Source organism: Phaethon aethereus, assembly GCF_964289735.1.
Source record: "Phaethon aethereus genome assembly, chromosome: 1".
In the NCBI taxonomy this organism is placed as follows: domain Eukaryota; kingdom Metazoa; phylum Chordata; class Aves; order Phaethontiformes; family Phaethontidae; genus Phaethon; species Phaethon aethereus.
In genome coordinates, this window is record NC_138575.1 from 60,990,695 (window position 1) to 61,010,709 (window position 20,015).

General features: G+C 40.3%; 1 protein-coding gene across 1 annotated transcript; it reads right to left on the reverse strand.

The window, feature by feature from the left end:
- Nucleotides 1-1,167: 1,167 nt before the first annotated feature.
- PWP1 (PWP1 homolog, endonuclein) lies at nucleotides 1,168-19,628 on the reverse strand (the record flags this gene model as incomplete). Its single annotated transcript, XM_082012574.1, has 15 exons — nucleotides 1,168-1,283; nucleotides 2,018-2,123; nucleotides 2,583-2,704; nucleotides 3,517-3,607; nucleotides 4,692-4,803; nucleotides 6,597-6,658; nucleotides 7,541-7,637; nucleotides 8,841-8,914; nucleotides 10,293-10,423; nucleotides 11,184-11,294; nucleotides 12,885-12,981; nucleotides 15,450-15,535; nucleotides 15,965-16,116; nucleotides 19,425-19,483; nucleotides 19,563-19,628. The coding sequence occupies 15 exons, from the start codon at nucleotides 19,626-19,628 to the stop codon at nucleotides 1,168-1,170; spliced, it is 1,482 nt and encodes a 493-aa protein (XP_081868700.1).
- Nucleotides 19,629-20,015: the final 387 nt, after the last annotated feature.

Sequence of the window (20,015 nt, forward strand, 5' to 3'; positions counted from 1 at the left end):
AGCAGTGGCAAGATCTTGTCAACTACATGCACTGATGCTACAGCTGCTTTGATACCAGTTGCTTTAATACCCCGGGGCATTTTTGCAGCAGCAGCTCCAGTAGGGAGGGAGGGAGGCACTTCACAGGAGGAGAAGAGTATCATTTAACTTCTGGCCGGGGGTAAGGCACTTGGGTGTTCATTTTAAGTCTGAGGAAATTGTTGCTGAGTCACACTCCTCGACTAGGTTCCTGATGCTGTAAAGGAAGTGGTTAGGCTGATACTCAAAATGTTCCTCCATGCCTTCAGGTTTCAGGCAGAAATGCCTGGGAGGAGTTAAGAACATGTACGTAACATGGACAGCTTTCACTGGCAACAGTAACCAGCTGAGATCCCTACCCCTGCTTTGTGTCCTGACAGCCTCTTTTCCTCTTCTGAGTAGTAGCTCCTTCCTTCACTTCAAATTCTCTTGATATATATTATGTTTAGAGCTTAAAGAAAAACCCAACTGACATGCAACATCAATAAGCTTCAGGTGCTGCGGAACCAAGGAAGAGAAACCCTTGATCTTGACGGGATAGAGCTGGGATATTTCTGGTTTGATATTGGTGATCTGAGGTGTTAGAAATACACTTCAGGATTCCACTTGGGGACTCCAACTTACTGCCCAAGAAATACTCTTAAGACTTAAAAAAGTTACATAGAAGAACTTTTAAAATCTGTACTAGAAATCTGTAAATTTAGCCTTAAATTAAGGATAAATGACCTACTTACACTTGTCATTTCATTCAGCTTTTATTTCTTACACAACTGTTGGCCGAAGTACTTGTCCTTATGCCTTTAGGAGATATTTACCTGCTTTGTAGTATTCAACAAACTTCTGGTGGCAGCAGGATGCTTTTCTGGTGACCATTTTATCTATCAACTTTACACATAGTAGCCCCTGTTTCAGGGATCATCATCTCAGGCAAAAGCAAGTGATGGAATCTTTCAAAGCCAGTAACAGAGGCAGGAACTTAAGACTGCTGACTTAGAGCTTAACCACATCACCATGTTTCTTTGAGATGAAGCAGCCCACAGACTGCAAGACACTAGAGTCATTTCTATGAACTCTCACCAAATGCGGATTTGTAGAATGCACATTAGTCGTAGTCCCATTAACTACTTGGACTTTGTGATGTTTGGTCCATCATGATTCCATTGCTGTCTCCGAACCATTGCTGCTACTGCCAGCCATGGAGCTGCAAGCCGCAGAGCTCGCACTAGCCAGGACAAGTCTCTCTCTGTTTCCAAAAATTTCATTCACTGCAACACAGATAGGGGATTGCTTACACGTTACTGTTCCAGGGACAAGAGCAGCACAGCAGGCACAGCATGGTGAGCGTCTCGGAACGGAATTCCTAACCTGGTGCAGTTTTAAAGCTTTCCCCATTCCCCATGTAGGGAGTTGAAGCTTACATGTCCGAACAATCTCCCACATATGATACTTACATTACAAGTCCTGCTCTCCCCCAGAGCATCTCTAGAGGTTTGCCTGTGCATAATTCCTGTACCTAAGTACTGTGAAATGGATGAGTTTTGTAGAGCAAAACATTAAGTTTAAATAATTTATTTCTGGTTTTAGTCTCTACTGGTTTTCTCTTAAAAGCCTGCTCCAAAAATCCATGCCATTTAGTTACATGTAGCTATGACAACCTATCAAAACCAGTCCTCACTTTTATTTCTACATGTACTTAAGAATGTGATACTTGATTACACCAGGAACATTAAGAAAAAAGCAAAATATAGGCATTATAAGAAATCAGGCATTATACTTCAGCTACAGGAAAATAAGTCATGTGGCAAACACAGGTTCTCCAAGTTAGGAAAAACCCACATTTTTTGAAGCTGAAAACATGAACACATACGCAGTCTTGGGGTATTTAAAAATATTAACCTACAGTTTCTCTCAGAACCACATCACAGCACATTACTGAATATACAAATACACCCTGGGGGAAAAGGGAGAAACACAAGATTCAAAGCAATGAGAATTTTACCTGCAGAAATCTTGCTTATATCCCAAACACGCAGCCCTTCTCGCTCTCCTCCAAAGGCAAAAACAAATGGGAAGTCAGGGCAGCAAGCTGCACAGAAGAGAACACCCTGGAGGGAGACAGACAGAGGAGCATTTTTTTTTTTTAAATATCATCCTAAAATGAATTTGTCATCTGAAAATACTTTCACCAAGCAAGTTTTAACAAATGTGAACTCTAAGTTTCCTGAAACTTATTTTGCAAAGACACAAAATCAAAGTCAAGAGCTGCTAATTACAAACAGTAAATCACACCTTTGTCTTGAACCTGGCAGATACACATTGGAGTATCTATAGTTCTACTCAGAACACTGTACCTGGTATTCAGGTCTGAGACTTTGAAGCAATCTGACAATTACATCTCAAATTGAATATTTGCATGATTTACCCAGAATACAGAGATGTGATTTTTTTTTGCCCCTAAAAGATGAATCTTGTTTTACATAATGTAACAAGTTAGACAAAGAAGATTAAGCAGACATAGTTTATATATAAACCCTCTTGGAATCAAGAAATAAATATTACTCTACCATTTTCATATTCCTGGAATGGATTAAACTTGGTCTGTCTCCCAGGATATCCCAAATTTTCACGTATTTGTCAGCAGATGATGTCACAAGACACCCTTTGATCTGACTGCTTAGCTGTAGCCCTGGAAGTTGAAGAGTGCAGCAGTGTGAGAGCACCAGGTAACCACTATTTCACAGAGATGAGGATACATTCTGAAGTGAAGTCATCAGAACAAACCTAATATTCTCCTCACACTAAACTGTTTCATGCTGCCACTGCTCCCTATAGTGAGAGCAAACCGACTTCAGGTAGGCCTATTTTGTCTCAATCCAACAACAGTAACAATGCAAAGACGCTATTGTTCCCCTTCTTACTTCACATGATCTGGCTTTCCCAGGTAGTTTTCTTCACTCATTTGCCAAAGACCATCTCTTTTGCTATCCAAGATGGTGGGACACATTCATGTGATCCCATTTTAGACACTGAATCAGGTCATTCAAATTGCTATTCAGAAGCTCCTACACTGATCAAATAATTAAAGTAGCCTAAAGGAGGCAGTGTGAGTACCTTCCCATGTGCCATAGCTAAATCATCTCCAGAGTGAATGTCAGTATAAAATAATTATGGCTATAGGAGGTAAACATTATAGTTAATAATCCTGGACCAGACTGCATGGTTTTTGTTCTTCCTCACCCAAAAAACAAAAGGAGTGTGTCCCAAGTGAACAGATCTGTTTTGACATACTTATTCACTGAGAAAAGTTCACTGTTGTTAAAAGACTTTGCTTACAATGGCTTCTCAGCAGAGATTTGTTTCATGCGCCAGCTACCCATGATTAGTATGCATAACTCTTACTTGTTAAGTAAGGAATCACTACCACCTCAGTCGTATCGGTTAAAGACCTCTTCCAGATGTGCCTCATCACTGGGGACAAACACAACACACGCCATTTACCTGACACCTCTTCATCGTGAGCTTTCAGAGTAAACAGTGGCTTATCAGAACGAGCATCCAGACAGTACACAAAGCCATCCTCTGTGCTTGCCTAAGGAAACCACAACATTTTAAAAACAAACAGCTGTAGTCAGTCATTTGAAGAAAAACTCCTGTGAAATAATACCCACCTTCTATTAAATCCCTGTGATTTGAGACAGACACTACTTCTTGGTAGGGCATGTTACACAGTGTGCACAGTCGTGCATCCCCAAAGTCAGACTCCATCCAGCTGGTGCCTGAGCTATTCTGTGTACCTAAACTATGCTGCCGGGACTTACATGGAAGTCCTAATCCTACATACATTTCTTAAATTGTATTTTGAAGATGGTTGCACTACTAGGCTTGACTTCCTTGTTAGGCAATGAAATACAGAGTCTTTAATCTATTAACGATCAGTTCAAATTTTTAGGAGCCATTCAGTGGCTGCAAAATAGCCCTGTGCAAAGCTCAGTGCGATTATACTGAGAAAGTTCTACATCAAAAACCCAACAGAATGGAGCAACTGCTTTTGTTGGCTGTATACACAAAGCAACAGAGAACTAGACAGCCACTGAGATAATAAAAAATACTTGTTTTTAAATTCTATTTAAAAGTTTTATTACAGAAGTCTTGCCAAACCAAGGTATTTCTACTCCATACCAGCTAGGAGGAGAGTGCCCTCTAGCGCAGATTTGAAATACTGAATTAATATTCAGGATCTTTGTTCTAATTAGCTACTTTGGACTTGATGATCTTAAAGGTCTTTTCCAACCTTAATGATTCTATGATTCTCAGCTGTAATTGCCTCATCACATGAAACACAACAGCAACTACGCAAAGGTAAATACATCACAGCCACTGAACACTATAACAACACGGCAAAGATGCTACCTCTGGGGTGAAAAAGCATCAACATCAATTGCTTTTCTACTGTCATAATGAAGATACCAAATAAGTAGCTGGTCTTGATATACGTGTTGAAAAAACTACCTAGGATCATGCTCCCACATGCTGCATTTTTAAAGTAAGCAATGCCAACAGTTCAACTGTCCATCAGGCCCATTATATGATTCAGAAACATTGTGAACCCAAAAATAAAGGTTAAATGAAATGGCAACAGTCAACAGACCAAGAATAGAAGAGCATATACTTACTAAGAAATTACAAGGTGAAAAATGATTCCAAGTTACTCTTTCAACCTGACCGCTAAACCGCCATATTCGATGGTTATCTTGTGGGTTTCTGCAATCATACAGCACAGCTGATCTATGGGAAAAAGGAATAGGAAATTAAAAAAAAAAAAAAAAATCAGGGCAGAACACTTTATGAAGTTTCTTTTTATCACTGGCATCTATAGAAGGCCTATGTAAACTACAATTCAAAAATTAAAATAGAAACAACTTCAGTATTTAGTCTTCCATCTCAATAACAGGTGAGTATTTCTCATATAAACGCAAGTTTTTTCCATATGCTTCAAAGTTTCATCTTGGTTACAAACAGCCATTCTACTGAAACTAAAAAAACAGAGCTTGAATTTGCTCAATACATAAGATACATGCCATAATTATGCAAATATTTCACTTAATTATGAATAGACTTCAATAAAGTCAAGAAATGACTGTTCAAAAACAATGCATTCATTAGGAAATCAGTTTGTGATACACATACAAACATTTTCAAATATGCTTTAATAAAAAGAAATAAAACATTAATCTTTAAGAGTGGTTAGAGAAATGCTACTCCAAAAAGGAGAAAGAGCTAATGGGAGTTAGTGGGTCCTTTGGGATTCTTTACAGGTGTGTGCTCAGCCCAGCAGCAGCAGAATCAGTACCAACTCAAAAAGCTCCTGGATGCAAATACAACAGAGGAGCGATGATGTCACTCTTGCAACATCTCACTGCAGTCCACATCCGCAGTGTAACCCACTCGCACTCTATTCTATAATTAAAGCCAAAAAAATATGATCTAGATTTCTCAGCTCTTTTACCAGGCATTTGACAACGGTTTTAGTACATACACAATTTTTAATGGTCTGACTTTCATGTTATGAAGGCATCTGCCAATAGTCACTGAAATGCCTGTGGCCCTGTGAGGCTTTACAGGGAAAATCCACAAACACAGCCTACCAGTTTATAGTACCAGTACACTGGTTTATAGGTGTCCATGGGATCAAAGCACTAGCCAAAAAGGGATCAAGAAGCTGGTCTCAGTGTTTGGACTTTTTTCTTCTTTTTACTGAAGGAAGTTGAGAGAGAGGAAAGTAGACAAAAGCAAGTTCCTAAAAACAATAATAAGGTTTCTCTCCAATACTTCTACTTAAGCAGATGTAGCAAGAACATAACACAAGCCAGACAACATAAAAGGTTTGGCTAAAGATTGCTAAGTCTTTAAATATTTTGACACAAGGACAAAGTCTTAAAAGCAGAATACAATTGATATTAAAAAAATCACAATTATAGAACAAAATTAAAAAGTTACCCTTAAGAGATGGGAGAACAGAGGGAAGTATTTTGGCTGGCAGGGCTTAAAAAACTAGCAGTTACAGAGCTAGTCCAAGTGTGCAAACACAAACCATTTCACAGCATCTCCAGACTGCAATCACAGGAGATAGCCTGTTGAACTTTGGCTATGGCATGCCTATCAAGGGAGGCTGTAGGGAGCAGACTGGGATTTTAAAGTCCCTCATGCCCCCACCCTGATCTTAACAGTCTGGCAAAACCTGGACACGTTTCCACAGGAATGAGCAGGGACACATTCCCAATACAGAAAATGACATAAAGCCAAATTAAGAAGTAAATTCAGTTTGGAGCAGCCACCTGGCACAGAAAATGTCAGTCCAGATGGTTAAAGGATTTGGCTAGTCGTGAAAAAGAGGTAAGAAAAACTACATTTTGGCCACATAGAAACCTGGCTACCTTGCTGGAAAATAATAATAGCATTACTCAAATTTGGCACAGTTTTAAGCAAATGAAAAAGAAAATATGAGCGAACTTAACAGGCTTAATTCAATCCTAATACGTTCCCTACGTGTAACATTTGAAAATATTACCCTGACATACTTATCATAAGATCCAGAAATAAGTGTCTGAGTTTCAAACGGATGAAATTGCAATGTCTGGACCTAGATAACATAAGATTTCATTTTAAAAAATAGGCATTGAGATATAACACACACATACAGGAACTTCCTTTGAACAAACAGAGCACAACCCCTCCTCCCCAAAATCAGCACATTTCCCTCCAAAAAACCCACCTATTAAGCTTGTTGATACTCAGATTTCTCATAAAACAGTTCAAGCGATGCACATTGTTTTTATTTCAAATACCCCCACCCAGTGGAAACAAGATATTGTCCAATATAATATAACTGAACAGAACCACATGCCCCCTTTCTGCCCTAGATATTAAAAAAAATAAGCTGGAGGAGGTAAAAGAATAGCTGCTTCAAGTTTGGGGAAAAATGCAGATGTTAGCAAAAAATGAAAATCAGGAGTTTGCCAAGGGCAATGACTGTTAACAGCAAAATAAGGTCATGGCTATTAATAACTAACTTCTACATTTTAATTACTATGAGATTAATTCATTTCTGAAGTATGCATCACTATGGTATTTTACTATCATTTATTTTAAACCCTTCTTACCTAGAACAAACTGTAACTCACACTCATTGTTTCCTTGAGCGTTACAGTTGGACCTATACTCAGAGACCTATTTTTTGTAGTTTACACTGGTACTATGAGATTCCCAACCATCAGGGCTTTCACACAAAAGGCATTTTAAAAACTCCTGTAAATCTTCACAAACTTGATAAAAGATAAATAACATTTTTAAAAGCAAATAGAGCGTTGTTCACAAAAGCAACTAATTCAGAAATTTAAATAATTCTGCACAGTTGTTAGAAAAGTACAAAATTGTTGTTCTAAGGGTTCACTACCAAGCAGCTAATGAAAAACTGCAGTTCTCTGTATTTTAGGGTAGAAGAAACATAGCAATTCTTACATACCTTGTCTGTATGTAGCATCAGGCTAGCTGCTGGCTTAGCCACAGTCATATCCCACAAAATCACAGTATTGTCAGAAGATGCACTTGCTAAAACATTCCTGGATAACGGATCAAAAAAAAAAAAAGTTTTAAAAAGCTTCATACAGATATAAACAAATAATGGTCAAAAATCCAAAATACATACAGAGCCTGATTCTGAGACCAAGGACACTCTGGTCTATAGCTTATATATCTCAAGCCTGAGCATAACTCGATGAAGGTAATTCTAAGTTACAAGTAAAGACTACAAACAGGCTATATTACATTATATTTGTACAACACTTGTAATAATTGACAATTTTGCTTGTATTTCCACACAAACATCCCTTAAAAGCTTTTCTTGCTTTGTTTTGTCCAGGAAATCTTCTAGTAAATGATATTTTAAGCGCTTCCTTTCCTTTGACATTAAGATAGGATTTTAAGCATTACCTATGCAACTTAGTTTTATTTGCGCACCCATACAGCCAAGAGCCAGACAAACCTGGTTTTAAAATATTTTGCTCTCTAATATGTGAGTGTTTATGTAACCACTGAAGACCCAACACTTTATTCAAAGAATGCTGAAAAGAACCGCTAACATTTTAGTTTACAGACCCCACACTTCAACTTAAATTTGACCAATTGTGTTACAGTAATAAACACACAGTTTAGAAGTTTAATCAGAAAAAAATCAAAATATTCCCAAAGACCTGTCAAATACACAGTACAATTGCTACCATTGCTCTTAAAAACAGATCTATTACCTATTGCATGCCAATTTGAATATGTGTAACCAATAATAAGCAATGTGGTAATTACTAGCCAACAAATATAAACTTGGGTGGGTTCTCTACTGTTTTCACTAAACATGTAACTGGATAGATATGTGGCAATTACTCTGTGTGGTGTGCTAGCTTTGAGGAATACCACCTAGTGCCCGTATCTGCACAAATGTGCTATAAGTAAAATACCTCTACGCTATGTGTATATTGGTGTGTTGCACACTGGGTATATGCACTCACTTTTGGGACAACACCCTCATCTGGACAACTTGCAAATAAAAAGTGATCTGCAGCAATATATAGATTTAAAAATAAATAAATCAAGACTTCCAGTTAAAAAAAAGGGGGGGGGGGCAGCTATTTTTTGAGAACGGATTCATTTCAGCATTCCTTTCAGGCTCAATGTTATACTACATAAGATTTTGGATTTGTCTGAAAAATGTATGGCTAATTAAGTATAGTAATTTGTAACTGTCCATTTTTATTCAAGTATTCTCTTACCTGCTTTGTTTATTCCATGAAAGATCAAGCACAGCATCAGTATGTCCTTCCACTGTCTCTTCTGAAGATGAACTCTGTGTTTGCAGATACAACATAAACAGACTTTTGATTTTTGAAAATCAAGCATTACAACACATTATTATGAATTCCTTAGTGCCTTCACAAACAACTTCATATTTTAAATTATTCTCACTTACTGCAACAAGGCTTTTGATCGAACTGTCTCTGCAGTACCTGCATCTCGCCTCCTACCTGAGATCTCTGATTGCTCCATTCACAGCTGGTAGGCTTAACAAAACTGGTTACTCCCCTCAGGCTAGGAGAAAAAATTTCATTGTCTCCAGCTAATGTGCAGCTTCTTCAACTTCTTTCTAAACACTCCTGGCAGTTCCCTCTCTCTCCTCCTAATCAGCTGACCTATAGGTCCTTGTAACTGCCAGCTCCTACAAATTCTAATTTAAAATGGTAAAGCTTCAAAGAAGTTTACTGGAACAGCAATTGGAAAACACCCATAAGCCACCCCACTCCTGTTCTCAATACCAGGCTTTAATTATCCATACAGAGAACAATCTGTATTTCAGCTTGAGGTAACATTTATGAATGGTATCTTCAACAGCAATTCTGATAACTCAGTGATTTTCAGAAGCAATTTTCACAGAACAAATTCCCCTTCCAAGGGTATTTTTTCTATTGTTTTTTAAACCAGAAGGTCTGAGAGCTCAAGAAGTAAACCCCCTTCTCAATTACACAGAATTGTTCTTTAGCTGACTAAAGCTGCAGTGCTCCTTTGTTTAGGAAACCAAGATCAGCTGTATACCCAGTCTTCACCTTCCCTAGTTACTCTAGGGAGTCTTTAAGCACTTCCTGAAGCATCTACTATAACATAACTTAATTCTTCTAGATTTTGCTTATCTTCCATATTTGCTTTACATACCAAAGAATTTGGACAAATCATGACACATTCGGGCATGCAATGAGGGCCAAATTCATCTCACATAACTTAGCATTCAGTCTAAATGTCAAGTTTTCCTCTTCGGTAGTTACGGTTTTCTCTGCAGTCCCCTAGAAGAAATCCCCTCAGCCACCTTCTGCATGTGTCTCTATGCATTCACGTTAGACAGTCTCGACAACTAGCTTAAAATATGCCTTTTAGATACATAAAGCTAACAGCTGTGAATCTTGAGTAAATGTATTTTATTAGTGTGAACCTTGTCTTTTATTGCTCAATGCCATTTCAACTCTCCGAGTCACAGGAAAACACCAATTTTAACTTATCGCATACAACCATGTCATTATCTTCTGTAATGTATCTAAACACCATCGTTCAACATGACAGATGGAATTAAACTAGATTATGTATGATTTTTTCACTGTAGGAAAAAAAGTAATAACGACATTATCTTTGCTCTAAGTTTCCTCCATCCAACCAGTTAATAATTTTGCAATACTTACTTTCTTTCCCTTCTTTTTCTTCTTTTTCTCTTTCTTGCCTCCAAGAGAAAAGACTGGTTCTAAGGATTCTACTATGTCAAGGTCCCAAATGTCAATAACCGGGGTCATGTTACCCACTGCAACATAATTTCCTACAAGTAGAAACCCACACGCAACCACATTTATTTAGAGTTATGAAACAGCATATTTGGCAATCCAGCTGTTGCTTATTTCTTTGATTAAGTAAAACTTATACTTATGTGCCAGAATATTCTATTTGAACATCTTTGATGATTATAACTGACAAGGAGCAATTTAAAAATATCAACTGACAGCAGATGTTGCCAGAAAAAAGTTTACTTGCTCTCGAATACACCTCCCCTTCAGTACAAGTAACTGCTCAAAGAAGCTGTATAAAGTTCCACATGTTTTGTTTGGGTTTTTTAAGGAAAAAAACCCCAAACCAAAAACACATTCCCTGTGCTATGTAAAAAAAAAAAAGGTCAAATACAGGAAAAAAGGTTACTAAATGCATAAAAATATATAAATGTTCTTGTGTTTTACAGTTATCAACTGCATTGGCCATAATGAGTTTCAACTAAAGCAACCTTTTACTTGCAGATAGAAAATAAAGCAGATTAGAGAAGAGCTTGCTCTGGTCTGCTAACTGACAATAACTTAATTATGTGTAATAAAACCACTGTTTTAGTCAAATCACTTATTATGGCAGCATCACTAAGATGACTGTATCACCAAACCAAACAAACTGATACTCAGTTTTTCCATCTTAATAGTTTGGTTTTATTTCTCTTCATGCCACTGGAGGAAATTACTTAGTGACAACATTACATTGATATACTTTTCAAGTAAAAATTATTTAACTGGACATTTACAGTATCCTTTCTAATTTACCTAGTGATTCATCGGGACTAGGATCAAAATTCAACCACTCCAGGCTTAGAGGGTAAGCAGGCAAGATAATATCATGGTGTACATAAAATGAGTTCTCTTCATGATTATAAACTGAAAAAGAATTAAAGATATACAAGACATCAGTGAACAGGAAAAGCAAGCAAATATAAACAGTTAATTTCTGCAAAAGGCAGATGTGACAAACACTTAATTGTCAAGGAGATCTACACAGTATATTTGCAGTGTGTTCAGAATTTTAGTGTAGAGGCCAGAACCTCCAAGTACTAATGTTATGCCTCACAGGGTGACATAAACCAAACAAACATTCTCCTGTGTACTTTAGATAAAGACATGACAAGTTCAGCAAAACTTAGACACTTTATTCCTAGCATACTATGCTACTTTGTTTGTAAGATCACTTCAAAATAGATGCTTCATATGCACCACTACCACCACTTTCTACATCAGGATACATTAATGAAGTTTTAGACGTTAATTTTACAGAATCAGCAGTTTAAAAAAAGGGAAACAATTCCAGATGCAATCAAAGGGGAAATGAAGGTGAAAGACAGCTTTCAAATCAGAGGAAGCTGAAGAAGTCAAATGAAGTTACCTTTAGCAAGTTGTAACTGAGATACAGGAAGAGTTTTGGTAAAGCAACTATATACTAAACACAGCATTCCCTCTAGCCAGCTATTTTTCTCCTTATAATAAAAGAATTTACTAACTGGATAGCAGATAAAACCCATTAATTACTTTAGTAACATGGTATCATCTCACACACAAAAAACCTGTGCCATTTTTAAGTGCATGTGACATGTTCAGATACTAACTACAGTCTTCAGTTAACGAAGTAGTCTTCGTAGTTAACTAAGACAGGGCTACCCCATGTTATAAACTGCAGAAGCCTGTGCTTTTGTAAATTTATATTGGGAGAAATAACACAGTTAATAAAATTTGTGAACATCTCCAGATACAGAAAATGCCAGATGCTGGTATCTGAAGAGATGCTTTCAAACACTTTGGTCTTGCTGTTTTTTTAGAACAGCTTGCACAAACATGTACCATAGCAGAAGTAGCCAGAAACATTCCCCCAAAGAAGCACCATAAGAGATGGTAACTTCAGCACGCTTCATAGTACTGCTTGCTGCAAAAGAAAAATCTTTTACACAGTAAAACCAAACCCATCCCTACAACAAGTGGTATTCAGACCTTATTAATGATCATCTCTTCTAAAACTAAGATGATACATGAATATCCTACTCCTAGCAGTGGAAAGCCCATTTAAATAAGCAAAGAGAAAGCTGAAAAAAAAACCCAACAAACCAAAAAACCACTAGAAGCAGCTTGCATGATATGGAAAGTAAGACTGCTTGGAAGAAAGATCGTATGTTCAGAGAAGAAAAATGCCATCGTATTTTCTTTGTGTCATTAGGAATGAAATAAGGAAAGGAAATGCTATACAGCCTGAAAAGGGCACACTATCCTGTAAATGACAATAACTCCATATGCAATACTGTAGTTTTGGGAAGTGGCTAAAGCACCATGACATAGAACAGATTACAAAACACACAGGGCAGACTGGGAGAAAAAGAACTTCCAAAAACCAACCCCCTCCCCCTTCTGCACAGCCACAGGGAACAGGCTAGGCAAGACATATTCCCTAGGTTCACTGTGAGGAACAAATCCTGTGTTACTTACCATGGATCTCCAAACTACAGTAGTCTTTATCAGCTCTGCCACAAAGGACAAGATTGTCACTGGGCTTAATCAAGAAGTCCTCCTGTTCATATTGATCCTGAACAGCAAAAAAGGAGGACAACAGATGTTAAGCAAAGCACATAATCTCACAAAACTACACACATTCAAAAGGCTGAATTGGTAATAATTTTTAACTATAACTGAAACCACGTAAAACCCAACACCCTGCTGTCCACCTAAAACCATCTTAAAGGGCAGTAAACAGAAAAAGGCAGGAACCAGACTCGATCATGGGGAGACTGCTGAAGGACTGTTTATGTGGACCTAGGCGGATTTAGAGAGATGTTTAATTACCAAGTATGAAACCATCCTTTGAGGCTACCATGATGCAGCCCATTGCTGAAAAGAAAATCACCGCTAGGAGACCACATATATAGCTTATATCCCTTGTGCTCTCATGCCTTCAGCATTTATATAGTGTAACAACATTTTACACAATAAGCATACTGTAACTGCTCCTCACATCCAGGAAGCAATTCCAAGAGCATTAAAGCATTGTCTACTTACTGGAAAATGTTTCCAGAAAAGTACTGCCCACAGCTATACTGGGCATTCAGCTGTGCCAGAACAGATGTAACCTCTCATCTAATTTTCATTGTTACTGAGGAATGGAAGGCATTCAGGGAATTTTTTTTAGTGGAAAACTAAGAACTGTATCTAAAATTCAATAGTCTTACACAAACAGAGTATCATCCTTCAAATATACCACACATTCAAGACTTTTTTGGCTTCTTGTTGCAAGCTTTTAATTTCCTCTTCATCCACTTCAAGCATATTTTCAATATTTGAATTCTACCAAGTACTGCAATTCTTTGAATTAATCAACTTAATGTTACACACTACTTAGTCTTCAACAGTAATAGTAGTAAATACCAGAAGACAACATATAAATCATGTTGAAGCACAAGAAAGTATTCTTCAGAATTTGAGAAAAGGACTTCAGCATAGGAAGAAAGGCCTGAGAAAAAGGTGTTTATTTTTTCTGTGTCTGGAAGAAAGTTAGCTTTTCTGACAGAGAATAAATGCAGCTCATATTCTCCCTGTGTGAATGAATACCTCTTTGACTGTAAAAATCACTTTTAAAGCATTTCTCTCCTCTACTAGTACACAGGAGCAAGAAAAATCATCGACTAGTCAGTGGAACACAGGTAAAACATACAGTGCCCCAAAGTACATGTAGCAAGTGAATCATTTTAAAGACAAGATGCATGCCTTACTCCTTGAGCTTTGTTACAGTATGTGAAGTCACCATAACAACTCCTTGTCTGAGACTACACATTTGACGAAGTCCCCTGACACACAAACAAGACGCTGTGGCAGAAGCCTACAGCTACTCTTTTCTTTCAATCTTTGCTTTTAAAAAAAATTTTTGCTTTTCAAATCTAGCTTTGTGAAGAATCCAAGATAGTATAGGAAGGACAGCACCCAGAAAAATCTCAGAATCATTAGGCTTAGAAGAGGTCTCAAAAATTCATCTACTTTATCACCCTACCTCAGATGATCATAGTCTCTCCTAGTTTTTCTCTAGATTAGATCGTCTCTTCTCTCACACAATCTCACTTTGTAACTGACTTCTGTAATCCCTTCATGTAAATTAAGTCACAAGTAGCCATCTATCCTCCTGAACTGAAGTGCAAGATATTCTCTGGAATCACTCCATATCGTTCCTGAAGAGCCACCCTGTATTCTAGCTAAGGCAGTACCGATGTTAAGTAGGGTAGAAGGATTACCTCATGTCTTGCATGCTGCATCCCTGTTCACCAGAAAAAGACAAACAACCTGCATAACAGGACAGCACTGTTGACACAGTCAGCTTGTGTCAGACTGCAGGCAGAGACTTCTTCACCCCCTGCAGAGCTCCTACAAAGTCAGCTCCTGCAAAGATGTTCCCCATCTGATACTTTGTGGAAATTAAAACAGGCAGAAACAGTCAACTACACAGTATGCTGTGTATATATGCTTAACAGGGATATATTTCTTCATGCCATACCCCTAATTTGACATGTAGCCTGAGCCCACCTCAGCTTGGTTTATTCCACAAACTGGTGGATGGTGTAAGAGACCCCTAATTTGACATGTAGCCTGAGCCCACCTCAGCTTGGTTTATTCCACAAACTGGTGGATGGTGTAAGAGTTTTGCGATCTGGGAAGTCTTCCAATTTAGGTTGTTAGTGGCCTGACATACTGAAATTTGTTATTCCTTCAAGCATTTTCTGGGTCCTACCAGAGAGCTGACAAACCACCTCTGCATACAGAAGCATGTGGCTTAATTAATGAGCCAGCTTGCCTTAACATCTGACTTAAACATAAAAAGCACACATACAAGGGACTGCACAAAGCAACCTTAAAAAAAAAAAAAAAATTTTGTCTGATCAAAAAATCTGGCAAACATTTGGAAGGGGACTGCAAGCACCTACAGACTCTAAGGCAGTCCGACAGTGGGAATATTTAACTCATTTTTAAGTGTATGCTGTTTGAGATATTTAATATTTTTATAGTACTTACAGTGGTTTTTAGAGTGATGTAAGGATCATGATCATTGCTCCCATATACTGTGAAAGTAGCCAAAGAGTCTCCAAGTTTTATATCACCTAGATGGGAATTTCAGAACATTTTTTTATACATGTCAATGACAGGTGAAGTTAGAAACTGCTGTACCAACACCTTTATTGCAAAATATCAGGAGTGGGCTAAATGAACTTCCAAGTTCCAAACACAAGATCCTCAGTAAGCTGAATTGCTCAGTGCTTTCAGGGACTTCTGCTGCTTTCCTTCAGCATTACAGCAGGGGGAGCGACAGTCTTTCCAACGCTGCTCTCGGTTCTAGTGTCAGGGGAACACACTGAATTGTTTCACTCCCTAAACGACTTCCAAAACTGGGACAAGCAAATAATTAAAACTATGCATTTCCACCATTTGAAAGATAGCACTGTGTAGTTTTAGGATACTAATTTCTTAAGTAAAATAAGAAGTGAAAACATTCTTCACTTACACTGCATATCTGACATTTAAATTCTTACCTGTGTATTCCTCGTCATCATAATTGTCCAAATCATACTCATCCAGTTCATTATCAGATAGATCTTCATTTTTATTAGAAGACTTAGCTCTGTCAGCAATGGCTACACTCACGCCGTATGCCATCTGTCCTTCACTACCATTAGCACCGTCCCTGCTACCATTAGCGCCGTCCCTGCTACAATCAGCGCCGTCCCTGTTTAAAGACACACATCCTTGAGAAACTGTGACAGACGTTTAGAATGCTTCCAGGTAGTTGCTTAGAGGACTGCTAACAACATTTCAGCATACCATCCTGGCTGCTCACATGGGTTTCAAGTCTTTATGCCAATAATTTGGAAATCTATTCACTCCTTTCCTGTATTTTCCCAAAATACAAGGCACCATTTTTCTCATGCTTCCAGAGGAAGTTTTTCCTTGAAAGTTTTCATGACAAATGTGACACAAATTTTGCTCAACAGAGCTAAACTGTGTGTCTAAATCCTTTTCTCTTACCCTTTTTTGTGCATACAACGCTCACAACCTCACTTCTGTGCATTCGCATATGTTCAATTCATTCCTTCCTTTTTTTTTTCTCCCACCCACATGCCCTGTCATGTGTGATGACTCTTGAATTTCTTCAAGATTTTTAAGACTTTATTTCCTCCTACATCCCATACTTCTATCAGAAGAAAAAAACCCAACATAATACTCATTAGGTAAAGACATATTGCAGATTACTTCTTACGGGACAAACTATGCAACATCTAGAAAACTCTGTGTGCCAACAATTCAGTTTGCACACGCAGTGAATTCAGTAGAAGGAAGTGTACATCAAACTGTCCTGGTTTCAGCCAGGATAGAGCTGGTTTTCCTCACAGAAGCTAGTGTGAGACTGTGTTTTGGATTTGGGATGAGGAACTGTTGATAATGTGCTGCCGGCTGGGGCTAAACCACGACACAAACATTGGCTGAGGACCTAACAGACATCCCAGGCATCTCAATGGAGTGTGCTCCATAGGAACTCATCCCTGCTGGATACACTGTGTTTCTTAAAACAGAACAGAACAGAACAGAATAGAATAATTTCAGTGGGAAGGGACCTACAATGATCATCTAGTCCAACTGCCTGACCACTTCAGGGCTGACCAAAAGTTAAAGCATGTCATTAAGGGCATTGACCAAATGCCTCTTGAACACTGACAGGCTTGGGGCATTGACCACCTCTCTAGGAAGCCTGTTCCAGTGGCTGACCACCCTCTTGGTAAAGAAACACTTCCTAATGTCCAGTCTAAACCTCCCCTGGCGCAGCTTTGAACCATTCCCACGCGTCCTATCACTGGGTACCAGGGAGAAGAGCTCAGCACCTCCCTCTCCACTTCCCCTCCTCAGGATGCTGTAGAGAGCAATGAGGTCGCCCCTCAGCCTCCTTCTCCAAACTAGACAAGCCCAAAGTCCTTAGCCGCTCCTCACAGGATATGCCTTCCAGCCCTTTCACCAGCTTTCTTGCCCTCCTCTGGACACGCGTTTGAGGACCTTCACATCCTTCTTAAATTGTGGTGCCCAGAACTGCACACAGCACTCAAGGTGAGGCCACACCAACACTGAGTACAGCAGGATAACCGCCTCTTTTGACTGGTTATGCTGTGTTTGATGCACCCCAGGATGCAGTTTGCCCTCTGGGCTGCCAGGGCATGCTGCTGACTCCTGCTGAGCCTGCTGCCAACCAGCATCCCCAGGTCCCTTTCTGCAGGGCTGCTCACCAGCCACTCCTCTCCCAGTTTATACTTGTGACCAGTGTTACTGCATCCTAGGTGCAGAATCTGGCATTCCTGTCCTTCTGTACACAAAATTTCCATGCAGCAATGAGCCAAGATAGTTCTTGTAGGTATGATTTCTAAAGCAAATATCTATTTTTATAATCTATTCAGTAAAATAAACACTTCATATCACCAGTTTTTCCTTGTGTAAAAACTGGTAACAAGATAATTAGAGATTCTAAATCTGAGTCTGATTTGTGATCTCTGCACAGGAAAAAAAGTGACTGATGTCATAACGAATTCTACAAAGTACCAGATCTTATAAAGAGATCATAACAGCTTTGGTTGTTACGGATGGTCTTTAAAGTTCCATGCTGGAGTTTAACAGACTGCATAATTACCAATAAACAGCACCTCAACTCCTTCTGTGTTTCTGAAATTGCAAGGGAAAGGAATCCACCCAAAACAACAAAAGCTCACACACATAAAGGAGAAACAAGTGGCACCACAGATAACAGAAACATTAAACATAATGAGTTAAGAAATTAATATAAAGTAAGAACCTTCCAAACGTTTAAGGTGATTTTGGAACCATTAAAAACCAAAACCAGAACAAAACAAATACTCGGGCAAAACACTCCGTTCAGCAATAAAATCACAGATCCATCTAATAGAAATCAGGTGGATAATACTCACCCAACTATACAAGTTTTTATTGTGACGTATTGCATCTGTTTAATCATACATACTGTTCTATAACCACACACCCTACACAGATGAAACAGAATCAGCAGCCTGAATCTATGAACAGATCTAACTGAAAAAGTCTAGAAAATGGAAAAAGACCTCAATCCCCCATCTTTTTCTAGATTAAGAGAGCGCCATTCCTTTATTATCTTCCATAGATTATGTTTCCTAAATCCCTCACTGATGTTACTCTTTTTGTAAGTTTATTTACTTTTTTCTTAAAAGCAGGGCAACAAAACTTAACACAACTGCACACGGTGGACTTTCACTGCTCAGTGGAGAGTAATGATGCCTCTCGTTTCAGATACGAACCACAAACACACTCCTGAGTGATGTTTTGCCCTTTTTGCCAAAGCATAAACACCAAGTCCTTCCAAGCTCCACTGTGGCCTTCAGACCTGCAATCTCTCACCCTCAGCATCCACTTTTTCACGCTGTCAGTTTGGGACTTTCACCTCGGTTTGCCACATCTCCGAAGCACCTAAATTCCCTTCAGACTCCCCAGCACCCACAGTTACAAACCCAGCTGCTTGTTTCCACACTCCAGATGGGAATCCCAAGTCCAGTGAGGACTGGGCCGCGAGCGGGCCATAGGGGCACACGGCTGACAACTGAAGAACCGCATGGGAACACAACCCATGCTGTCGTATCCACGACGAAGGCAGGATATGTACTCCATCCGATGCTTCTCCTTCCAGTCGCAGGACAAACGACCCCCCCCCCCGGACATCAGGCTCACTAGGCTCCAGGAGGAACTCGTGCTGGCTGGTGCCGATCTCCTCTGCTCGCTGCCGCTTCCCAAGCCAGGCCTTCAGCGACCGCCCGGCCTGGGGGGCGGGCTGGTGCCCGCGCTCTCCCCGGGTCCGGGCGCGCCCCCTCACCTCCACAGCTCTAACAGCGGCGAGGCCCTGGGGGCTCCAACCCCGCCTCCAGCAGGGCCCGGCCCGGCCGCCCCCGTCCCGCTCCTCCGGCTCACCCCAGCCTGTCCTGGGCCTCCTCGATGAGACGGTTCAGCTCCTCCTCGCTCAGCTGCACCTGCGGGGCGGACACGGAGAAGGGTGAGGGCGGCGGGGGCGGGCGGCGGGGGTCCCTCAGCCCGGCTTCCCGCTCTCACCTTGTCCGGCGTTTCCTTGGCAACTCCGCAGCGCACCCAAGCGGCGCACGTCACGGGGCAGCTCATGGCGGCGGCGGCGGCACGCGAGGGGTGCAGTACGGCGCGAGCGGTGCGGCACGTGCGGGCGGCTCCGGCGCGCTCCGAGTGACGTAGCCGATGGGGGCTCTGCCCACAACCGCCGTGAAAAACGGAAGGGGTAGAAACAGAGAGCCGCGTGAGGTCATCTCCGAGAGCCGGGAACGCCCGGAAGGAGGCGAGGGGCGTGGCTACAGAGGGAAGAGGCGGTTGGCCTTTTCAACGGGGCGTGGTCTGAAGGGGCGTGGCCGACGCGGGGGGTTAAGGGGAGGTGGGCGGGAGCGCGAGCCCCCCCTTAGGGCGCTGCTGGGCCGCCCGTGGCCGGGGGACGAGGGGTGGCCACCGCTCGGTTTCTGACTGAGCTTGCTGGGAGGCCGA